The sequence below is a fragment of the Myotis yumanensis genome, unplaced genomic scaffold (assembly GCF_028538775.1).
Source record: "Myotis yumanensis isolate MYYU_CA2020_CCGP unplaced genomic scaffold, mMyoYum1.0.hap1 SCAF_11, whole genome shotgun sequence".
Lineage (NCBI taxonomy): Eukaryota > Metazoa > Chordata > Mammalia > Chiroptera > Vespertilionidae > Myotis > Myotis yumanensis.
Window position 1 is genome coordinate 17,843,581 of NW_027223762.1, and position 25,097 is coordinate 17,868,677.

General features: G+C 36.4%; 1 protein-coding gene and 1 non-coding gene across 4 annotated transcripts in view; both read right to left on the minus strand.

Annotated features, from left to right (window-relative positions):
• Positions 1–760: 760 nt before the first annotated feature.
• HEATR5B (HEAT repeat containing 5B) overlaps positions 761–25,097 on the minus strand; it is a 72,636-nt gene continuing 48,299 nt past the window's right edge. The window contains exons 25-36 of one of the 3 annotated variants that reach the window (XM_070429012.1): positions 24,160–24,341; positions 20,650–20,718; positions 16,332–16,511; positions 13,762–13,999; positions 12,534–12,788; positions 10,218–10,345; positions 8,341–8,485; positions 7,333–7,599; positions 5,602–5,826; positions 3,687–3,838; positions 1,986–2,199; positions 761–1,509 (exon numbers count right to left, since the gene is read on the minus strand). In XM_070429012.1, coding sequence (XP_070285113.1) covers positions 1,205–1,509; positions 1,986–2,199; positions 3,687–3,838; positions 5,602–5,826; positions 7,333–7,599; positions 8,341–8,485; positions 10,218–10,345; positions 12,534–12,788; positions 13,762–13,999; positions 16,332–16,511; positions 20,650–20,718; positions 24,160–24,341 — 2,360 coding nt within the window. In that variant the 3' untranslated portion in view covers positions 761–1,204. Of the gene's footprint in view, positions 1,510–1,985; positions 2,200–3,686; positions 3,839–5,601; positions 5,827–7,332; positions 7,600–8,111; positions 8,208–8,340; positions 8,486–10,217; positions 10,346–12,533; positions 12,789–13,761; positions 14,000–16,331; positions 16,512–20,649; positions 20,719–24,159; positions 24,342–25,097 lie in introns of those variants that run through there. The other 2 variants (XM_070429013.1, XM_070429014.1) reach the window with 2 other exon arrangements.
• LOC139020187 (U6 spliceosomal RNA) lies at positions 20,456–20,563 on the minus strand. The gene has a single exon (XR_011473208.1). It is a non-coding gene; the product is annotated as a U6 spliceosomal RNA (small nuclear RNA).

Genomic DNA, 25,097 nt, shown 5'->3' on the forward strand with positions numbered 1-25,097 from the left:
GACTAATTCATTTTTGTATGTTCTGCAGCACTATACACAATAGGCACTCGGTAAATATTTGATGAATGAAACTAGACATCATAGCCAGAACTTGAGGCTCTATAATTACGTAACATAACCGAAGCCAAATTTTAGCCATTAAAACAAAAGGCAGAATATTATTCCACATCTGAAATATTTTAATGGATCTTAAGTGAATGTTTTAATTTAGTTAACAACTAAAATATATACAAGCATAATTCCATAATCCTTTATAATAAAAGCCTAGGTGGCATCACACGCGATGCCTTCGTGTGACGTTGTCACAAGATGGCCGCCACAAGATGGCCACCGTAAGATGGCTGGCAGGGGAGGGCAGTTGGGGATGACCGGGCTGGTAGGGGAGGGAAGTTGGGGGCAACTGGGTCTGCAGGGGAGGGCAGTTGGGGGTGATCGGGCTGGCAAGGGAGGGAAGTTGGGGTGATCGGGCCAGCAGGGGAGCAGTTAGATGTCAATTAGGCCGGCAAGGGAGCGGTTGGGGCAATCAGGCAGGCAGGCAGACAAGTGGTTAGGAGCCAGCAGTCCCGGATTGTGAGAGGGATGTCTGACTGCTGGTTTAGGCTTGACAGTCGGACATCCCCCAAGGGGTTCCAGATTGGAGAGGGTGCAGGCTGGGCTGAGGGACACCCCCCTCCTGTGCACAAATTTCATGCACCGGGCCTCTAGTCTAATATGAAAATAAAGAGACATATCAGAAAGGTAAGGACATTTTGAGAAATGATAAGAAAATGCGACTTTATTCATAATATGTACACCACAAAACAGACATTTTACATTATTTTGCTAACTTCAAAATTTACATTCTGTTTTTCAATTAAATTTTTCATGACAGATGCTGAGTGCTTAACAATATTAATAGGTAGCCCAGCTACATGATACAATTGTTTTTAGCATTTAAATTTAAAAGACTGACTCAGTGTTTAAAAAATAAATTAAATAATAAAAGAGAAACACTATTAGGAGAAAAATGAAAGTACATTCACCACATTAAAAAAAAAAAAAAAAAAATCACTCCTTCAAAACCAGAAAACAACCTGAGCATTATTTCACTTAACTTACCTAGAAGCATGTAATACCAATGTACAAATAAAGTAAAACCTATAGCCTGGAATGATACAGTGGCTATCACTAATTAGCTCCTAGTTGAGATGAATGGAATAGAAAATTAAAAAAAACTTGTTTTTAGCTTAATTGTTGGTGCAGAATGTACGGCAGGGGCTGGCTGCCTGGTAGCTGCTTTAGCTTTGCTGGCTTGGCTTGCTCGAACAGCAGTTTCCAAACGTACTTTCAACTCAGGAGCCGCTCCCATTACTGTCTTGAAAGCATGTGGATACAGAGGTCCAATATGCATTAAATTCTGGAGTGCAAACTCATGCAGATCTTTGGAGGCTGTGTTTGCTGAAGCAAAAGCATTTTCATCCAGCAGGTAAGAAATCAAAGTGGGAACTAAAAGAGCAAGTAACTGGACTCCTGCAAATAATAAAGTTAGTCTTAAGATGATCACGAATCTGAAAATTACAGTAAACTTCATTTTTAAAACTAGGCACAGTAGTTTGAATTATAATAAAATATAAGTAAACATGCAAAACCTACTTTAGACCTCAATAATAACTCACACTTAATATTAATATTTACTAAATGCCCAAGTTATGCCAGGACTGGAAACCAGGCCTGTTAAGACTGTACATTTTACATATATAGTTACTTTTCACCTTTAGTTTATCTTTAGTAAACATTTACCATTTACCTTTGGGTTTTGCATAGCATTAGCCTTAGATTTAGTTTTACTGTTGCAATAATCTGTGTCTAATATCAAATAAGATTTATATATGTATATATATACATATATATACATATACATATATATACGTACACACACACACACACACACACACACACAGATGATCTTCATTTTAGACTAGTGGCTTTTATAAGAAAATACTTACTGTTCTGTTCTTCCCCAAGAGCAACCAATGTTTCAAGAACTTTGATTCCTTCTTGAACAGCTAAAAGTTCTGTGTTACTGGCTGGTCTGTTTCTTTCAACAGCTTTTAGCTTTTCAACTACTATTGGAGCTAATGAATGGATGTAGGGAGTTGAAAGGGCACGATTGGAATGTTGAAAGACTGAGAGGAGAAGCTGGTAACATTTGGCTTGAACCTATATAAGAAAATCATTGTATTACTTAACATGTGTGATAGTTCTTATTTACTGTACAATCACATTGCATCTTTTTTTTTTTTAATCCTCACCCGAGGACACTTTTTTTTTAGAGAAAGAGGGAAGAAGAGAGAAAGAGAGTGAAACATCAATGTGAGAGAGAAACATCGATTGGTTGCCTCTTGTACTTGCCCTGACCAGGGAATCAAACTCACAACCTTATGGTGTAGGGGATGATGCTCCAACCAACTGGGCCACCTGGCTAGGGCACGGCATCTTAATATATACTGAAAAGATGTGACAGTGCAGAATGAAAATAGAAATGCAGGACAAATTAATGCCATTTTTTACTTACAGAAATGAAGTAGAATAAAGAAACTTCTAATATGCTAACTAAATAAAAGTAACTGAAAATAAATTAATCAAATAAATATTACTTATAGTCTAATTGCCAAATTATCAAGCTTATATAATTTGTATATTTCCATAGTTTGGAAGAAGCTAGTAACCAGAAATTTTAATTTCTGCTTTTAATTCTTCTTTATTTTACAATTTTCCCTCCTACATTAACCTATTTAACAGGAAGGCTAATAACTGAATGACGTCAAACAAAGCTATAAAAATATATTGCTCAGACACCTCAAATCCATTTGAATTCCCTGGAAATGACTGCTTATGCCAATTTAAGTTTCTAGGCCTGGGAAGTAAGGTCTCAATGGCTCCATTTTAGATTAGAAAGACTTTAGATTAATTAAAAAAAAAAAAAAAGGAAGAAAGGAAGGTCCATTAACATCTGGGACAAACAGTAGAATCAAACTGTTTCAGCACTTTGCTAGAAGAGAAGTTGCCAAACCTTGCTGGAAATAAATACCCAGGGGATGTTTTAAAAATACAGATCTCTGATTCAGGAACATAGCAGTAAGTCTAGGATCATGTTACTAAACTGATTTTTTGGATGTGTAGCAGGTTTGAGAAACATTAGTTTAGACTTTAACATTGTGAAACAATAAAACTTATTTTCTGGAAAAACTAAAGTTTCCAATTGGTTCATTAAAACATGTAATAAAATAAATTTATCTTTTAATGCCCTTGGTATCATTAAGTAAACAGTGAAAAATATAATCATAGATTCATGTAGTTTTTACCAGTATAAGCCAGGGTTAACCAAATATTTTAAATATTGGAGAATTTTTGCATATGTAAATAAATATAAATATAAGTCCTCCTAGTGTCTGAACCTACTGATCTTTTTGAGTTTTTCTGTTTAAAAGCTATAGAGCAAATACTTAGGTTTTTCATTTGCTAGATCGTACATTTTCATGAATCAACCTGAACTTTTCCTGATGAAGTAGAAAATTTACCTCTATGCTTGTGTTTTTCTTAAATTTATTTTTATTGTTGAAAGTATTACAGATGTCCCCTTTTTTATTGTTTTTTATTCCCACTGACCCCTCCACCCCTCTGTGCTTGTTTTAAGTACAACTTACCCATGGGTCACATGAGTTTAACGCGTTTTTGAACCTGTTCATGCAGCCATTCTGTAATGACTGGACTCCTATTATTTCACTACTAGCAGACCACAGGAAGAGTGCTATTGCCGTGAGCATGCTTACTTCATCAGGCATAGGCATGGAATCCTCTGAAACAGATGAATAATGAAATATAGAAAAATATGAAAAGAAAGCAATGTGCTGTTTCTCAAATGTTTTGGAATTTCCATCTTGAACAATAACCTCTCTCCCCCCAACAACATTTATAGCAGTGTGTGCCTTAATTCTAATATAGTCCAGAAATAACTTTATGAGTACAACTCATCTATTATTGAGGAAATAGTGGATATTTTATTAGAAGTTCTATATTTAAGTCCTTTTTCCTTGTTTTTCTGGATGGTACAATAGTGATTGAAAAAAATTCAGGCATAAATCCTAAGAAGAACTCTAATAGGGAAAGCTTAGTTACATATGAAAGATAACATGAAAATATAAAATTATTTAAAAGTCATTTAACTTTTTTTGAGTTTAGATTAATCAAACATTTCCAAACCTCTCTCCTTCCGACAAAGTAAATGATTCTGATAAGATATTCTGAGTAATCTAAAAATCCAGAGTAGACTTTTCTTAGTGGTATCACCTTCCTATAAATTCTACACAACCATAAACAAAAAAATCTTGCACAATTTCCTAAAGACATTACTCTTAGAATTTTAAAGAATTTCTTACTATTTCAATAATTTATTCAGGAATAAATATAACTGAATAAAAATATAGTAAGTAATTAAAAATACAGGAAATATGTCTTGTTATTCTAAAGAACAACACTATTAAACATCCTATATAATAAAAGGGTAATATGCAATTTGACCCTAATGGTAGAATGACCCAAATGACTGCTGGACCAGTCACTAAGAGGCACACTGACCACCTCTTGGTTTCTTTCCCCGGCCGGCAGGCTTTGATTGCCTGATGGCCACCCATGGCGGGTGCAGGGCCGGCGAGCGGGCGGGAACAGCCAACCTCCTGGTCCCTTCTCCTGGCCGTCAGGCACTGATCACCTGATGGTGAACGGGGAACTGGGGGTGGATGGCGGCGGGCGGTGGATCTGGCTGCAGGCAGCTGGGGAAGATGGCCCTGATCACAGGCCAGGCCTAGGGACTGTACCTGTGCACGAATTTTGTGCGCTGGGCCTCTAGTATAAAATAAGAAGTGTAAACTATTTTGTTATCACCACTTCTTCCACAGCTGAACTTATCAACATTCTATATATGTGAATTTGGGTTAATTGGGCAACTGCTAATATGCAACCATAATTTTTGTCAGAATTATGAATGTATACATTTGACATGCTAACATTATTTCATAATGAGGGTACAATACAATAGTTGAGAAGTTCACTAACTTAATATAAAGAAAAAAAGGAATGTAAAATTCAAAGGATTCAGCCAATTTACAATAACCTTAGCAATAAATGTTAGGAACCTGAGAATTCTAGAGTTGGAATATTACTCTAGGTGAAATGAGAAAAATATATAACTCAGAGTTTGGAACACTGAAAGCAATTTTTTCTTTATCAGCAAAGTATCATTTTGTTTTTAAATTGTGACTAGAGTAACAGGGATAATACAAGATGAGCCTGCTATATTTTTGAGCCAGAAAGTAAGGAAATGCTTAGGAAATAATAAGGTCATGTCACACCTCCCAACATGGATTTAAGTTTTAAGACAAGGACATTTAGAGTCAATATCTAGAAAAGGGTACGAAAGTTCGTATCTGAAAGATGTGACTAAAACACCTCTCTGAGCTGATGCAGTGTTATACAGCACTTTTCTCACAAGCGCATTCAATTAATTAATTATAAGGAAACAGATAGGCTATAGATTAAAATTTTTAAGTCTGATTAGGTTACCTGGTTGCGAATATTCCAGAATGCATGCAAGAGTACTACGAATGAGGGCTGTCCACTGTTTTTGAGTATCCTCAGTTTTGGCCATTGAAAGTGTCACGATATTTTTAATCCCTTGAAGAGCTGCACTAACTGGTGGAGGAACCTGATTATCTGCAGACTTTATTGCTGTGTCTTTCAATATTCTTGCAATTAAAAACAGAATTGTGGGCAGGATTGTCATACATCCTGAAATGAAAATAATCAGGTTACTTTATCACTATTTCAGTTCCCATATTATAATTGTTTCAATTTTTTATACTTTTTACAATTGATTGTGGTTCAATATTACTTCTTTTCCTTGTTTTTATTCAAAATTTATTGCATTACTATTACTATAGTTCAATGTTTCAAACAAAAACAATAAAAGTAGGCGCTCTCCCTCCAAGGAGCACACCTGTGCCTTTCCCTGTCCCTTCCCCCTCCTACCCCCACCTCCCAGGCACCTTACCATTAGCTTTCTCACTCCCAAGCTCCAAGGGCCCTTCCTTTAACTCGGTATCTTGTTTCTTAAGCCCATTTCTTCTGGGAATTACTTCCTCTACCTCTGTAATTTACCCAATAAATGTTCTCTGATGTTATTAAAGAAAGGAAGGGAGGGAGGGAGGAAGGAGGGAGGAGGGAGGGAGGGAAGGAGGAAGGAAAGAGGCAAATTATTTCAAAGACAGAATTATATTTTCCTTCGTTTTCCAACTAGCCTTGTTTTTATTACTTCTAATATTGTATCTATATAGTATGCCATGCCCTTCATAATGAAAAGAGAAAGGAAGATAGGAAAACACTAACATATACATACTTTTAGAAATATTTGAGGAACTTGTTGAATCTTGTAGCAATTCTAAGATGTGTAATCAATTTTCAGTGTACTAAAGTCAGCCTAACCAAGCTAGGTAAATGATAAACAGACTATGTGGGTAAGCAAAGAAGAAATGACAGAATCCTGGAATTTGCAGCTGGAAGAGCTTCAAGGTCATGAATTCAACCTCCCACTTAGTGGAAGATTCTCGTCACCACTCTCCCATTCTGTCGTCTGCCTGCAAAGCCCTGCAAAGCTCTAATGATGGAGAAACCATTACTTTCACACCTGTGGGCTTTTGTTAAGCTGGAATTTACCTTTGTGCCTCCTGATACGATTTCTACTTTCTAAACACGGAAGTCTGCTTTTCCACTCAGCAGTTCTTTAGGTATCTGCAGATAGCTACTAACTTTTCAGCTACAGTTTCTTTAATTACTTCATAGACTTGATTGTCACTCTCCTCTTTTTCTCTTATATCGATGTTTTTCTCTTATATCGAAGTTTCTTTCTCTCTCTCTCTCTTCATTTCTAAAATCAATAACTGACATTCTTTAGTTTGTCAGTGTTGCTCAAGGGTGGCAACCAGATCAGAAACTAAAGGGGTCAGTAATTTCAATTTGCGTCTGTCTGCTAATATTCAATGTCTTCCCTCAAAGGGTGGTTCTATCTCTTTGTTGAAGTTTGTCTGAAATATATCTGAAAAGAGCATCTTGGGTTTTAGGTTTTTAAAAATCCTTATAGGCTCCTAAAGATAAACAAATCCTTAAAAAAAAAAACCCTTCTCCTTTTACACTTGAGATTTAAGAGGAAAATAAGTCATAATAGTGCTTAAAATCAAAAGCAAGCCATCTCTGTCTAGCGTAATTAGTGCATTTTTCAAATGGTGATCAATACTGTACCAGCAGGTGAACAAAGGGACGGTAAGTCAGAGAGTATGGTGACTATGGCTGCCACCAAACGCGCACTTTCTTCTGACAGTCGAGTCTTAGAGGCTATGTGACTTGGGGAGTCTGACATCTTGGTACTGAGATGTGGCATGTGCCGTACTAAAATGAACATCAGCAGCTCCATCGTTGCAAACACAAGAGATTTCCCAGGAATAAGACCACCGCTGTCACCTCCTTCTCCTAGCACAGGACAGGACTCTTTTTCCATGTCATCTTCATCTTGGGTGAAAGAAAATTTGGTGAAATTTCCAGCAAACACCCCACACAAAACAAATAGTAGCTGAAACAATGCAATAAATATATTTGAGAAATTCTTTCAAAAGAACTTATAACTGAATGTCTAACTGATATAACATGCTTTTCTCAGAATAATTCTTATTGGAATTCTGTTCATTGACATCTCCTTTTAAGTAAAGGACAATCCATTTTTTAGTTAGAAAAATTTTATTAGGTACTTTTATTAGAAATGTATTTCATAATACGAGTAACACATAATATAAATTCAACCCTATGAAGCTGACAATTTTGAAGGTGAAAAATAGTTAACAGAAATTTCATTTGGTTCTTTTTAATGAAAGCAAAGTCAATTGCAAAGCTCCTCAATGTCTGATTAACTTTTTTTATTAAAAAATCTTCCTGGCGCCCTGGTCGGGTGGCTCAGTTGGTTGGAGCACTGTCCCGTATACCAAAAGGTTGTGGGTTCGATTCCTGGTCAGGGCACATACCTAGGTTGTGGGTTCGATCCCCGGTCAGGGTGCATACATGAGGCAACTGAAGGATGTTTTTCTCTTATATCAAAGTTTCTTTCTCTCTCTCTCTCTTCATTTCTAAAATCAATAAAAATACACATCCTCGGGTGAGGATAAAAACAAAACAAAAACCCACAAAACTTCCTGGCATTAATGTTTTAAAAATTAAAGTGCAATCTACATCAAAGTTAGTGCAATTTCTAGTGCTTACTTAGACTGTTTCTTTTTTCTTGCAAGTAATCCTGAGCAGCTCTTACTATCTGTTGTACAACTCCAGTAACCAGCAGCTGGACTGATGGTGGATTGCAGGTCAGTAAGAGGCGGTGCAAAACACTCAGCAACTCAACACCAATCAGCTATTATAAATTAATACAGATACATTTAATTAATTTTAATTTCAAAGGATAAATTTATATTATTGAAATCTAAGAAAATATACATGTAAAAATAAAGAAATATGGTAGCTAAAATGAACATATAGGACGCTAATAAAAACACTATCACAATTTTGAGAAATGGTCACATTTTATGCCAACATATTTTCAGTCAATAAACTACTTTGTTATTTATATGTTTAAATAATTTTTATATTAAAAAATGATCACTCTCCCATTTCTTTCCTTGCTTGAACTAAGCAGTATTGCTTGAGTCCAGTGACTCTACAGTTTATGATTTTTAATCTAAACTGAGCCCCCAAGAGGTGTCTACCAGAGATTCCAGGCACTTCAGGTAGTTCCTCTCCATTTCATCTCAGCAGCTACAAATAATCACCACTCACTTTAAGCTCCTTACTCACACCTTCCACATCAAACCCATCCCATAACATGGATAAAGTCCTCTAAATGTTTCATAAACAAATTAGAAAAAGTCAATTATTGAACTGTTGAGATAAGTACTTGAACCAGTGCAAAAAATTTGCATTGAGAGATAAAACTTCCTCAAACATTTAAAAGTAGCATAATTCATTTAACAGTCTTATAAATTACTTCAGTCCTTTATCAGTAGAATCATAAACTGGGACTAAGGTCATTTCTTAAATTTCTAGTTTTATTTGTCTGTTGATGAACAAATCAAAGAAGGTATAGTGACTGTCTCTAGTCTAGTTGTGCCTGGTCCCCCCACATTCAGTATGAGATCTTAGATAAAGCCAAAGCCCAGAGTAATCTATATATATGTAAAAGGCTAAGTGACCGACCATCCATCCGTCCAGCCTGTACAGATGATGTGCATTGGCAATCCTATATAATAAAAGGCTAATATGTAAATTGTCCCCTTAGGAGTTTGACCAACTGGGAGTTCGACCACTAGCTATGATGTGTGCTGATCACCAGGGGGCGGCGTGGAATGAAGGAAGGCCTTGGCCAACAGCTGGCAGCCAGGGGAAGGAAAGGCCCGGCCGGCAGCCAGAAGCTGGGGGGGAAGAAAGGCCCCGTTCGACCCTGATCACTGGCCAGGCCTAGGGACCCTACCCGTGCATGAATTTCGTGCACTAGGCCTCTAGTTTAAAAATTAATGTGATACATATAAAGCTCTTGCTGGTGCCAATCTAGACAGAGTAGGAATATTCCTACCTGAACCCGTTTTCGGACATGGTCAGTTATATGTTGCTTTCTCTCCAGTTCAAAGAGCATGTGATGTTAAAGTTGTAAATACTTCATCACAAGGGAAATTAGTCAAGCACTCTGAAAGTGTTTTTACTCTTAATATAGTATACAGGGAGATATTAGAATAAGTTTAATCAATTTATCAGCCATTGTTTTTATCAATATTTTTTATATCATGTTTTTGTTTTTATATCATGTCTTTGTTATTGTTTTATCATGTATTGTTTATTTACTAATCAATTTATATATTATTTTCATATACATTTTACTAATTTTCTTTCATCTCTGACACTTCTATTATAGGGAAAGGGCAAATAGCGATATTAAAATATTTCTTCTAATTAATTTCCTTTCAATGTGCACAAATCCGTGCATGGAGACACTAGTTACTATATAATATTTCATATGTGAGAAAATTATCTTAAGATAAATATGGTGAAAACAAAGCATACAATTAATGATCTATTATAGAAATAGGCTGTACCTGATCTTCTGCAATATGGGTCCGGGCATAAGGAGAATCTAGCAAGGTATGTAAGGCCTGTAGACAAGCTGTAACATGTTCAGTAGGCTCCTCAGGTCTAGGGGAACAAAGGAACTGTATACTCACACCTGCAATGTACAAAATGAAAGCATTTGTCAATATAAAATACAATTACTTTGACACCAATTTTTTTTCTCTATATCTATTATTTTTACAAATTACTTTAAAATATATGTATTTTTTATTTAAGAGAGGAAGGGAGAGGGAGAGGGAGAGAGAGATAGAAACATTACTGATGATGCCCTAGCTGGTTTGGCTCAGTGGATACAGCATTTGCCTGTAAACTGAAGGGTCCTGGGCTTAATTCCAGTCAAGGGCACATGCCCAGGTTTGGGGCTCGATCCCTAGTAGGGGGCATGCAGGAGGCAGCCAATCAATGATTCTCTCTCATTACTAATGTTTCTAACTCTCTCTTCCTCTCTGAAATCAATTTAAAAAAACAAAAAACCTATATATAAAAAAAGAAAAACAATTAAAAAAAAGAGAAACGTTAATGATGAGTGAGAATCATTGATCGGCTGCCTCCTGCACACCCCACACTGGGGATCCAGCCTACAACCAAGGCATACGCCCTGACCAGGAATCAAACCATGACCTCCTTGTTCACAGGTTGATGCTCAACCACTGAGCCACACTGGTGGGCTTACAAATTACTTTTTAATATATATTTATTAATGCCTTAGAGTTCAAAATCATTTTCAAAATAAGCAACCAAACTAACAGATTGTAGCTTTGCCAAAATTAGGTTAATAATCAAATTGGAGGGGGGGAATTCGAACGTCATCAGATTGATTTAGAAAATATTCTCTTTTTTTTGTTTCTAGGGCATTTAAAAATAATACATTAAGAATAATTTTATGATAACTTATAAAATTACTTTTCATTAAATGGTTTCCAAAAATTTTTTTTAAATATATTTTATTGATTTTTTACAGAGAGGAAGGGAGAGAGATAGAGAGTTGAAACATCGATGAGAGAGAAACATCGATCAGCTGCCTCCTGTACATCTCCTACTGGGGATGTGCCCGCAACCCAGGTACATGCCCTTGACTGGAATCGAACCTGGGACCTTTCAGTCTGCAGGCCGACGCTCTATCCACTGAGCCAAACTTGTTTCGGCCAAAAATTTTTATACCTACCAAGTTTTTAAGAGGTACAATGGATATCATGGACAACTGCTCTTAATTTGATAAGGGCGAGGTCATTGTTTTGGAAGACTGTCATATTTTCATTTATAAGATCTACTGACAAATTCTATAATTTCACATTACCAACTGTGTTCCTTTTTCCCTCCTAGAAAAATATAAAATGGCTAAGAGCTTCAATAGAATGTATGACATCAATGAAACAATTCTAAATTAAGATTTATTCCAATTTACTTTAACTTTGCATTTTATTATTTCCTCAAGGAACAATTTGTTAAGTGCCAAGTGAAAAAAATATGTTATTGGAAAAAAAGTTTATTTTGCTTCTTGAAAATTATTCAATATTGCTCTGTTACTAAACAAGATGGCTAAAATTTTTAGAGTACTTTTTAACAATTAAATTTTTAGATTAAAAATTCAGCTAACAACTTAGAAAATGTGCTTAAAATCCTTCTTTCCTTCTCTGAACTGCTATGTAAAACTTTTCATAGCTTTAAAATGAAAGATATAAAGGATTCCAGAATATCCCTCACTAAAACAAGCCTCTTTGCCATATTAATTATTTTGAGCTGAAGGTACTTGAGAAATAGCAGGTGTAGAAAGAGCTCTCTGACCTCTTTGTACTCCAAAGCAGGTCATAGAAAGTCTACTGATAAAGGTGCCCTCCCTGTATCAGGAAAAGAACATTCTTATCAGCAGACAGTGGGAATCTATGTCAAAATAGACCCATGTAAGTAAACCTACTAAATCAACCCTTATATTCCATTAGTTTCTCCCATATGTCTCCTAGTCACTGTCCCACAGTTTACTGCCCCTGGCCCAAACCCCTTTAATTTGTCACAGCTCCACAATTTATTGCTCTTTGTGCAAAATGGTAGACAAGATTTTGGGCCTAACAGCTACTTCAGTTCTTCATTTTCATTCTAAAGACTTCTGTGTACATATAAAAATATTATATAACTTTGTATGCTTTCCTCCTGTTAACCTGTTTTATTGTGGGTTTAATTCTTGGACCAGCCACAGAACCTAAGAGGGTAGAAGGAAGTTTTTCCCCCTACAGATAAATTTTCAGAGTGATACATCTTGAAGTACATAAACATGATTCACCTACCTAAAATCAGATGCATCCTGTCTTTGTTAATTTCTGGTAAAGACTTAGCACTAGGCATTGCTCCTGATGCTTGGTTTAAATTGATGGACGCAGGACGTTTTTGTAAACCAGATACGGCAGCTGCTTCTGCTGACTCTGAACATGTAAATCCTGTGCTGTTTAACCAAAGGGCCACTGCATGGAGAATTGGGGCCCAGGAATTCCGGTAGTGAAGTCTAGCTGTATCAATGGTCTCGGGAGTATAAAATGCTCCACCTATGAAACAATCAAATCAATCAAAAACATTACTTGTATTCTAATTGTTCACTCACTTATGTACAACTAACTAAAAATACTCATTGCATACTGTCTTAGTCCATTCAGACGACTGTAACAAAATACCACAGATTGGGTGGTTTATATCAACAAAAGCTTATTTCTCATAGTTCTGGAGGCTCGAAGTCCGAGACCAGGGTGCCAGCATGGTTCACTGAGGGCCCTCTTCCTGATTCACCTTTTTGCTGGATTCTCACATGCTGGAAGGGGCTACGGAGCATTGGGGGGGGGGGGGCGGGGTCTCTTCCTTTGAGGGGGTCTCTTTATATGGACACTAATCCTATTGATGAGGGCTCCACTCTCACAACATAAGCACCACCTCCTAATACCCTTACAACGGAGGTAAGGTTTTAGCAAGGAATTCTGAGGAGACATAAACATTCAGACCACAGCACATACAAAAGAGCATCCCTACCCTGTGGCCACAGGCTTCCTCTTCATTGTTGCCAGAGACACATAAAACCCTTATCACCTTCTCTTTTTGTCATAGCCAGGGAACTATGTTGCTTCTTTCTTTTTTCCTTTCTTCTGCCATTCTTCCCTGTACCTGTTTTCAGTACCAAACTGAGGACTTCCTTGCCTGTCCTTGCACACGTACACTGACCAGCTCAGCAATATACTTCATCATGTTTTTGCATAATTACTTGTTATGCATAGTTATTTAGAATACCCTAACTCATAGTTAGCACTATGATAGTGAGAACATTTTTGCTTTGGCTAACAAGTAAGTTTAATGCTCTATATGAATTCACAAATTCAATATGGCGAACATGCTCTAAGTGAGAGAATGCCAAGCTGAAGTTCACAGAAATATAAGATGTTATTATAACTGTTGCTTAGCCTCCACCAATTCCATTTTGTTTAATTACTACTCAGAATTCCATAAAAGCATAACTCTGAATGCAGTACTTACCATCTGGGGGGAGCTGGCTGGCAAATTCAGCTGGTAAAGTCAGAAGTGCATAGTCTTTTAATGCTGCTAACCACAGGCGGCTGAGTGTGGGCAGTTCAGGTTGTACAAGTGTTATTAAACTATCTGGTGGTAGTTCATCTATGGTACCATAATCATCATCATCATCGTCAGTATTTTTAATTGCTCTTTTTGGTTTCGACTCTGCTTCCTTTTTAATATTCATAGCAACCACATATACCTAGTAAGATTGTATCAGGAGGAGAAACAAAGCATAATTTTTAAGAACTTTTGAAGTTGTTATGATTACATAGTTAAATCATAAAACATAATTGGATATAAATCCTACAGAGTATACAACCTGGTGATCTCCTGATAACCTCAAAAGAATAATTCTAGCTGCTTTGGATGCAATCTTTTTCATTGATCTGACTTCTTTCTAGTATTCCACTCACAGCATATTCCTTAGTAGAATCCTCTGAATTTTTTCTAGCTTCTCTTGTTCTACTTTACAAAGCCCCCTTTTATGTGTTTTTTTTCTTTTACCATACGGCACAATTTCCTGTTTACTGCCTCCACTTTCACAGACTTATTAGATACAATCCAGCATTCAAAGAAAATGGCTGAGGGGAGAAGAGGTCAGAGAAGGGATTTCCATAAATATCCTTCTAACCCCCTTCTTACATATCCTTAAGTGATATTTAGCAATCCAGTCTTTACAACAGATAGCTAAGCCAAGAATATAATTTACTAGTGACATATATTATCTGTATCCTTTCTCTCCACTTTTTAAAACCAAAAAGATGTATACTTGCAACTTCCTGAAACATAACTTTAAAGATTCCTCTTTGTTGAAGTTACTTTTGTTTTCTTTGTCTTTGTACATACATTTAGGCTTTGGCAACTGACACATAACAAAGCTGAATCACACATCAACGAAAAAAGAAAAAAGGGGGAGGGGAGCAAGAGTATAGAGTAAGAAAGAAAATTGTACCAGGTAAAAATCTTGAGAAAATTGATTTCCCCTACATGGTGATATCTTCGTTGTACTCAATGAGGAAGTCTATGTATGTGTGTATACACTGTAAGCTTCTTGATGGATGGCAGGGTCTTATCTCTATTCCTACAATGAACACAGAGCTACGGTGCAGTCATTCTAAGTTCTAGACAATAATTACAGGAAACAATGAATCTTCATTTTTGAGAAAAAGCATTCTTTAACACTGCAATGATCTGTAATAGTTACAGTCAGTCAGAAATACTAACCCTGAATATTTAGAATCAGAAGCCAATTAATTTTTGATGTAAGGACTTTGGATCTCAAGCTATAAATGTATCACATTCATATTTTCTAGTGGTTTTAAATTGCTTACCCCATATTTATTATTATATAGACATTTTACGAAAACCTCTCATAAGCACTGCAGTATATTTACTCATTCACTCATCAAATCCTTACCAGGTACTTATTTTTGCCTCGTATTTGCTATTGTGGTAGGACCTGAGGCAACAAAGACAAATAGTAGTACATGGTTTTAGCCTTCCATGAAGTCGCAGACTAATATAATGATAGGGGAGTGAAAAAAGGGCTAAAAGAAGGAATGTTTTTAAAACTTGTTTTTAATGATCTATCTTCCCCACTTTACTATACTCAGTGCCTAGGCACAGTACCTGGCAACTAACAAACACTAGATGATTTGTGTAATGAATGAATGAAACTCAGAGGTAGAATTGAGTCTGCTTTTTTATTTTACTTATACTTCTAATTTTTGTATTTTTCTTGTGTAATATCTAACTAGAAAAATAAGCCCCCCAAAATGTTTCTATTTACTTAATACCATCATCTCTGACCAGGTCACATGTTCCCAGAGACAACGAGCTATTAAAAAACAAAATGGAGGGGGGGGGAGCAATGAGGGTAAAAAGGGGACATATGTAATACTTTCAACAATAAAGAGTTATAAAAAAACAAAAGAAAAACACACAAATATCCCCTGCAACCTGCAGCCTGGGTACCAATGAGTGGTGGCAAGTCTCCTGAAATTTGATCAAACAAAAAACTCTTGGCCTAAATTATTTTCTATTATTTGTATTTGTATGTTTTCCCTGCCTAATGCCCCCATAGTAAGTACAGAGAGCCCTTCCTCAATATAAAAGTTTTTACAAAACTCATTAAAAATATAATACTCAAAAGATTTATGAGAGTTCTTTTGAGATATGAAAGAACAAATATATTTGATATAAAGGTCAGTTTTAAAAAATAAAAAAACCAGCCCATCCTGCATGGCTCAGTGGTTGAGCATCAATCTATGAACCAGGAAGTCACAGTTTGATTCCCGGTCAGGGAACATGTCCGGGTTGCAAGCTCGATCCCCAGTGTGGGGCGTGCAGGAGGCAGCTGATCAATGATTCTCTCTCATTGATGTTTCTATCTCTCTCCCACTCTTCCTTCCTCTCTGAAATCAATAAAAATATATTAAAAAAATGAAAATAGATTTTTTTTTTAACCTATAAGAAAAGAGACACGTTTTCTCATACATGGAGAAACAGTTCAAAACAACAGGCACAGTTACCTCTGCCCAAGCTTTAAGAACAGCCAGTTTCTCCATGGTCGTGGCACTCTCTCGGTACAGCTGGCTGGAAGATCCTTTTCCAGCCTGAACTTTGTCCAGAGAAGAAACCAGCAGATTGTGTACTCGACGAAGATCATTGAGGTCACTGACAACTCCACTTCCAATCCATGTACTACACACCTAGCCAAAGAAAATTTTAAAATTGTTGTATAAAAATATTGACATTTAATATAAAATATATTTTTTTCCTTGAGGGAAGAAACACAAAACAAAACCAATAAACAAAACAACAAAAAACCGCAAAGCTATGCTTTAATATTAGTTTTAATAACTAAACAGCAAGTATGGAATTTATTGTACAATGATGTGGAAAATAAAACAATATTTACTTGTCATGTGTCCATTGTCTAATTGGACAAAAATTTTACCAGAAAAGATTTTCCATCTAAATCAGGTCAGTTGTGAACAATTCTTCAATTCAACAACATTTCTGTTTACTATAAGCAAAGGGTTATTCTGGGTACTATGAGATTTTTTTTTTTAAGTAAAGGGGAAAAAATCTAGTCCCTGTCCTCAAGAAAGAAAACAGATTGAATGAACCCATGAGAACATTTACGACTACAATACTACAGTTAAAAAAGGAGGGAGAGATTAATTCTGGCAGGAAAAATGGGAATGTTTAGATATCAGGAAGGTTTGTGTGGATAGATATAGGGGAGTTATTACATGGGGGAAGAACTAAGAGTAGGAAAGTTAACTGAGATCAGATTGTAGCACAATTTAAATTCCATTAGAACTGAATGCAGACTTGTTCTGTAGGTAATCATGAGTTTCCAGGGCTTCTGAGCAGGGGGATATTATTAGAACTGTGCTCCAGTAGAAAGCCTGCTCCAGGACTGATGCATAGAATGAATGTGTATAGATAGTAAGCAATGTGTTCAGTTAAGTGACTATTACAATACTATGAAACAGAGATGACAGTGATCAAACTGGGAATGGAACAAAAAGGGAGAGGCATCAGGGAAAGACTTGGAAGTAGAAATCACAAGGTTTGGAAACCCATTAAATATTTTTAGGGGGTGGGGCACAAAGCTATGCAAAAAGGGCGAGGAATCAAAAATTGCCAAATTTTGATTGCCAAAGCTGTTAATGGAAGGAAGGTGATACTGCTTAAGAGAGATAACATAAGAAAATAGAAAAGTTTGGTGATGAGAAGTTAGCATGATCTTGGTGGTGAACATTTTGACATGCTGAGTTCAAAGTACCGGTTAGAGACCCGGGAAAGACATTCAGCAGGTGACTAGAAACTTGGGTCTGGATTTCAGGAGCAAGGACAAAGGTAACTCTGTAGACCTGGGAATGCTCCACACAAAGGTTATAACTAAAGCAATGTTACTAAGTGAATTTGTTCAAGAACTGATGTGCTTAAAAAAAGGCCTTGCCCTGGACGGGTAGCTCAGTTGATTGGAACGTCATCCCATATACCACAAGGTTGCAGGTTTGATTCCCGGCCAGCACTTACCTAGGTTTCAGGTTCAATTCCTAGTCAGAGCACATACGGGGGAGGCAACCAATCTATGTAACTCTCTCACACTGATGTTTCTTTCTCACTTTCTTTCTCTCTCTCTCTCTCTCTCTCTCAAAAATCAATCCTCAGGTGAGGATTTAAAAAAAGTCTTAAGGGCAGACACAGGGAAAATAGTTCTACTTAAGGGACAAATGGAGTAAGAATAAGCAATGAAAGAAATTAAAGACTAGAAATGCAGAAGGAAAACCAGGTAAGTGTGGTGATAACTGGAGCCAAGTGAAGAATGTCAAGAGGAAGGGTGGTCTGGTAGTGCCAGCTTTATTCAACAATTACAAGTCCTCACTTTCTTACCTGAAATCCTTGGGCCAAGACATGTTTTACAGTTCACAACATTTTGGTAAAAGGTAACAAGGGACATGGACCTCATTAAGAAAGACAACAAGCAAGATGTGTGGGAGCACCTCATAATTAACACGGATATTTCGCGAGTGAAAGATAGTACGAGTCACACTGAAAGAGATTAACCAATACTCCAGTCTCACTCAGCTTCATGTCAGGGCCAAATGAGTACAGTCAGCTCAGGTTTTGCTATAAAACAAATTATGCAAAAGCTTTTGGCTTTCAGAGCATTTGGATATTGAATCATGGTTAATGGACTGTGTGCCTATATTTAAAACTTTTTAAAAGTTGAGAATAAATATTTATGTAACTATTATATTCTTATAATCTTATTCTCAAAGGATTCAAACTAAATTGAATAAAAATTAATAAGGATATTTTAATATTATCAATCATAAACATACTGATGGCAAAATAAAATGCCAGTCAAAACAATGTTGAAAACATGACATTTAAAGTGAAAAAGATTAACTATAAATATGAGAATAAAGAGTTGTTATTCTAAGGAAACAAAACATACTGGAGAGAGCTGATAAATGTTTCTGCAAAATTTGGTAGAAATATAACTAAAAGTTGGGGAAAATTGTAAAGATTGAGACTTGGCACTAAGTTTACATTGCAAAAACCTAAGTACATTTTCCACTTTAAAGAACATGAAATTAGAAATTGCAGATACTGCAATAGGGCTTGGTTTACCCAGAAAGACAAAGCAGCACTGAATCAGCAAAATCATAACCAGAGAAAAGATCTTGGACTTGCAGCAAAAGAGTGGTGAATAAGTGCACATTTATAAGTTCTAAGTTGAAGTCAATATTTAAAGTATGTAATATGTTATGATTTCTACTCTGCTTGAAGTAATGTTTGATTAATCCACTGATTAGTCCCCAATTGCGTTACATTTGAAGGTCTTCCTATAATATCGAAGAATTACCCTGATTTCCAGGTTTAATGTTACATTTATCTAGTAAACAAGCTCGGATGCCATGTCTCATGATCTGCCTGAAGCCAAGTCCTTACTAGCCCTTAAGGAAACACCTCTTCAGGTGTTTCAAAACCAGGGTTTCTTCCAGAAACAGAAGGATAGGAGGTCAAAAATGTATGCCTGACACTAGAGAAAAAGAAACTGCTTATTGGAAAAGCAGCTAGAGCCACATAAGAAATAAGATGCTTAAGGCAAATTCACTAACAGGAAATTTTCATACTACTCACTCACAAAATAAAATTCTAATAGCCTTTGCTTTTCTAATGATCAGGAACTTTGTAGCAGGCTTTCTCTAATTAAATACTCTGCTCTGAAACAGCACTATGATATATTTATTTATACATGACTATGATTTCTGTATGCCATAGCAAATGACGTACTCTAACTCCAGGGTTTATACTATGATCCCCAGACCTCTTTCTTAAACAAGGCTCCCTCTTCTCTCTCTGGTCTGCTATTGGTGAGAGGAGTTCATTTCTCTGAAGGCCACCATTAAGACAGCTCGCTTCAGAAAAATAAGACTTACCAATGGAAGGAAGAGGTAAATCCATTCAGTCACTGAGAGAACAAAGTCAGAATTTCCAATCATCATTGCAAAGAGAACATTCTCTGAGGATATATGTAGCTTTTTTGTGGATTCTAAGCAATAATGACAGACCATAGTTTTGTACTCCTGAAAACTTGGAGAGAGTTGTTTCTATTCTATCCTTAAATAGATGAAGAATCTGATTTTCTGAAAGATTAGAGCTTAATGCATGAATCCTTTTTCAGGATGAGGCATAATAAAAAAGAGGAACTTACTAAAGGTATATCTCTTCAGATACAATAATGTAAGAAAATCCCCGGAGATTAATTTTGCAATGAAATATCCATACTGTGAAATTCTCTTTTGGATAATTTAATACCCAGAAATTTGTAGAATTATTGCAGCCTATAGTCAAAGAAATCTTTTGTTATCTAATTGTCATTATTATACATTCTTTAATTATTCTACATTTTGAGATCTTACATTTATTTTAGTCCCTCTTATGACTGTCATATTTCTGTTCACTTCTGGGTTATATAAAAGCTATGCATCCCAAAGTCATGTCCTCAGCTATGATAAAAAAAAAGGGGGGGGGGGATGTGATTAACAGTTTATATATCATCATTTGATACAAAATAAAAAAGGAAACTGTTACTGCTATATTACCAAGATAAAAATAAATGTTATTTAATTTTTCTATCTTTTTTTTTTTTTTTGCGTGTCATCCTTGCCCAAGTGCCATGCTAATCTTCTCTGTATCGTTCCAATTTTAGTATATGTGCTGCCGAAGCGAGCACTCTATCTTCTTTTTTGGAAGTGAAATTCTAAGATATCTATGAACTTATAGACCAAAGCCATACAAAAACCCTATTTTTCTTCTTACCTGGCAAGCTTTTGCTATTATGTCTGATGGGGTATCTTGTGAAAAAGCTGGTCTTAGAGCAGCTCCCACCTAGAAAAATAGAATTTATTTTTAAAGTTAAGTAGTAAACAGTAAGCCTCTTTTTTTTCTTTGGAGATGAATACACACAAAACACAATTTTGTTCCTTTCTTTTTATTATCTCTCTTTCTCTCTCTCTCTTTTTAATTCTCACCTGAGGATATGTTTTTATTGACTTGACAGAGAGAGGAAGGAAGAGAAAGAAACATTGGTGTGAGAGAGAAAAATCGATGGGTTGCCTCCCATATGTGCTCCGACTGGGGATTGAACTAGAAACTTAGGTATGTGCCCTGACCTAGACTGGAACCCACATCCTTTTGATGCATGGGACAACACTCCAAACAACTGAGCCACCCAGCCAGGGCTATTATATCTCTCTTTCTTTCCAGTTATGATAAACTCAACTATACCATTTTTTTTGCTTTCCAGGAGGTTATTATTATTAAGTCTATATGAATACTATACCAAATAGGCAATGAATTTTGTTTATTTTTCCTTTGTTTTTGTTTAAGTGTAAATAGGATTTTCTGACAAAGTCAGATGTTCCCAGAGATAACAAAAAATTGCTATCCTTTTTTTTGCTTATATTTTCCTAAACATATTTCTAACAATATTTACTTCATGGGTGAATTTTATATAACTGGATCAATTCCTTTAAATAATTACTAAACATTTGTAGTCACTAAAAAAAAACTTAAGAGATTATTTCACCTCAAAAAGAGATGCTTTGCAGCCTGACCAATGTTGCTCAATGGTTGAGCATTGACCTACGAACCAGGAGGTCACGGTTCGATTCCAGGTCAGAGCACATGCCCAGGTTGCAGGCTCAATCCCCAGTGGCTTGTAGGAGGCAGCCAATCAATGATTCTCTCTCATCATTGATGTTTCTATCTCTCTCTCCCTCTTCTTTCCTCTCTCTGAAATCAACACAAATTTTTTTTTTAAAAAAAGGAAGAAAGAGAGATGCTTTACCCTGGCTGGTGTGACTCAGTTGGGTGGGCATCCTCCCATGCATTGGGAGGTCACCAGTTCCATTCCTGGGAAAGAGCACATACCCCCGGTTGCAGGCTCAATCCCCAGGTGGGGGGCATGCAGGAGGCATGTTGCACTCTTGCACTGATGTTTCTCTCTCCCTTCCTCTCTCTAAAAATCAATAAACTATTTTTTTAAGAGGGATGCTTTAAAAAAAAGGTTGTTCAAGAAATATTATTTCATATACTCTTGTTATAGGAATAAGTGAAGGGATTTTAGCTTTAGTTTTAATAAGCCAACGTCAATCACAGATTCTTAGCTACATTAGATTTAATACGTATGAACTAAATAAAAAATTAAATGTAGTCAGCCCCTAGTTTGAGATTTCTTCCCTTTCACTAGAGATTCACTTGCTAAGGCATATCAACAGCACTTTGGAAATGAATAAAGAGCCCTCTCTGTGACTAAAGACACATGGCAATTAACTGCAGTATTTGCATTGCAATAATCAAATAATCGCAGAGCTGGTAAGTGGGTCCTGTACTGAAGGAGAATACTATAAAAGAGATTATTGGGCCAAAACCGGTTTGGCTCAGTGGATACAGCGTCGGCCTGCAGACTGAAGGGACCCAGGTTCGATTCCGGTCAAGGGCATGTACCTGGGTTGTGGGCACATCCCCAGTGGGAGGTGTGCAGGAGGCAGCTGATCGATGTTTCTCTCTCATCGATGTTTCAACTCTCTCTCTCTCTCCCTTCCTCTCTGTAAAAAAACAATAAAATATATTTAATAAAAAAAAGAGATTATTGGGTCAACTAATAAAAGTGGAATATGACAGATTATATAAAAGTAGTATAGCAATGTTAAATTTGCTGAAATTGATAACTGTTCTGTGATTATGTAAGATAATATTCTTACCCGCTGGAAATATAGACTGAAGTGTTTAAGGTAAAGGTACATGGTTTAAATCATTTACTTTTCAATGATTCAGAAATAAGAGAGAGAGAGAGAGAGAGAGAGAGAGTGTGTGTGTGTGTGTGTGTGTAGAGAGAGAGAGAGAGGAGAGACAGACACTATCAATGTTAAAGCAAATGAGGCAAAATTAACAATTGGCAGTTATAAGTAAAAGATATGACTTTTTTTTTACTATTCTTGCAACTTTTCTGTTTGAAATTATTTATAAACTAGAGGCCCGATGCACAAAATTCATGCAAGAGTAGGCCTTCCTTCCCTCGGCTACCGGCACCAGCTTCCCTCTGGCACCTGGGACCTGGGCTTCCCTCCAGCCACTGGCAGGCACCCGGGACCAGGCTTCCCTACCAGCCCCGGCTTCATCCAGAAAATCGTCTGGTCTAATTAGCATATTATGCTTTTATTATTATAGATAAAAAGTTTAAAAAACACACAAAAGGACTGTATTCTAATAGGCTGAGTATTTGAGAGTAAACAATTGTATAAAGATTTTTGGTAGCCAGCTGGGCTCAAGTCTATAACTTCCTCACCTATACTTATGATGGGAAAACAATGGATTATACATATTCCCACTTTGTTTAGGTTTGAGCATAGCTTTTAGATAAGGTGTGGTATAGACAGAACCAAGATTTTGGTATAACGCCGAAACCGGTTTGGCTCAGTGGATAGAGCGTCGGCTTGCGGACTGAAAGGTCCCAGGTTCGATTCCGGTTAAGGGCATGTACCTGGGTTGCGGGCACATCCCCAGTAGGAGATGTGCAGGAGGCAGCTGATCGATGTTTCTCTCTCATCGATGTTTCTGACTCTCTATCTCTCTCCCTTCCTCTCTGTAAAAAATCAATAAAATATATTTTAAAAAAAAAGATTTTGGTATAACCACATTAAAAAGAAAAAGTTTATTCTTTCCTTGCTAGCATAAGTTCTTTGCTTTTACATAACCTACTATTTTTTGGAATACATCTATTGTGCCTCATCTGAATAACTAATAAAGGGATAAATCTCATGAAAAAATGCATCCTTTTTAGAATTAAATAAAAAAATCTTTTGCAAGTATCTAATTCTTTCAGTAATATTTTAGCTAATGTTATTAAAAGTTAATTTATCCTTCAGCATACAGGGCACAATTGCTTTTCATTTTTAAAAATGCTTATAAAGTCTTGATATGTAAAAATAATGGCAAGAAATCCACAATACTCTTTGAATGTTCTTTTTATCTTTTAAGTGGTATGCTAAATATGTAAACACAAGACAGCAAAGCCAAGCTAGAATTTCTATTCTAGTTTTATCACTAACATGCTATCGTGACTTAAAAATAGTGACAAGTTTTATACTATTGTTTCTGCAACTGTGGGTTGATTCAAACTATGTAACAGACAATGGCAGTAGAAATATGCCTTCTACCTGAATAAATAGGGTGCAGTTCCAAATACATTTTTCCAGGGAATCTTCACTCCTTTAATGATCACTCAAAAGATCAATTTTAAAATTTTAAATAAATAGAGTATCTCACATTAGCTTGATACTGCTCCAGAATCACATGACCTGGAAATTCTGGCTCCGGTACAGATGCAAACTTCTTGATAATGTCTTCAAGTGCTTGGAGCCCAGCCATCCGCAGCTGGTTACTGTGATCAGTTGCAGCCATGAATGCCATACGGATCAGGTCAGAAAGATGAAGTACCAAGAGGTCATCTAAAAATAAAAATAGAAGGCAAAAGGAAAACTTTCCCAAGAATAAATATAATAACATAAAAACATGAAATGAGCCTTAACCGGTTTGGCTCAGTGGATAGAGCGTCAGCCTGTGGACTCAAGGGTTCCAGGTTCGATTCCGGTCAAGGGCATGTACCTTGGTGCGGGCACATCCCCAGTGGGGAGTGTACGGGAGGCAGCTGATCGATGTTTCTCTCTCATTGTTGTTTCTAACTCTCTATCCCTCTCCCTTCCACTCTGTAAAAAATCAATAAAATATATTTTTTTAAAAAGAGAGAGAAAGCAGTGATACCACTTCCATTTAAAAAAAAAATGAAATAAATTTGTTATAAAGCATTTGTGATTTACATATTTCAGCGTGTTTAAAAATAACAGAGGCACACTTTCAAGAAAGCTTCCATATCATAATAGCTCAACAACACTGGTAAATTAATTACCATTACTTTCCCCAAAGGAGTCTGTGATTCTCTGAGAATAGGATTGGCAAACATTTTCTGTAGAGAACCAGATAGTAAATATTTTGGCTTGGCCAACCATATAATTTCTATAGCAACTGCTCGACTCTGTTATTATAGTATGAAACTAACTACTCACAGTATGTATACAGATGGGTATGTGGTGCAACAACAAAACTATATTTACAAAAACAGACTGTGGGCTAGATTTGGACTGCAGCCAAATCTAGTAGTTTGCCAACCCCTTTCTGGAAGACTTTTATAAGAATGAGATGTAGAA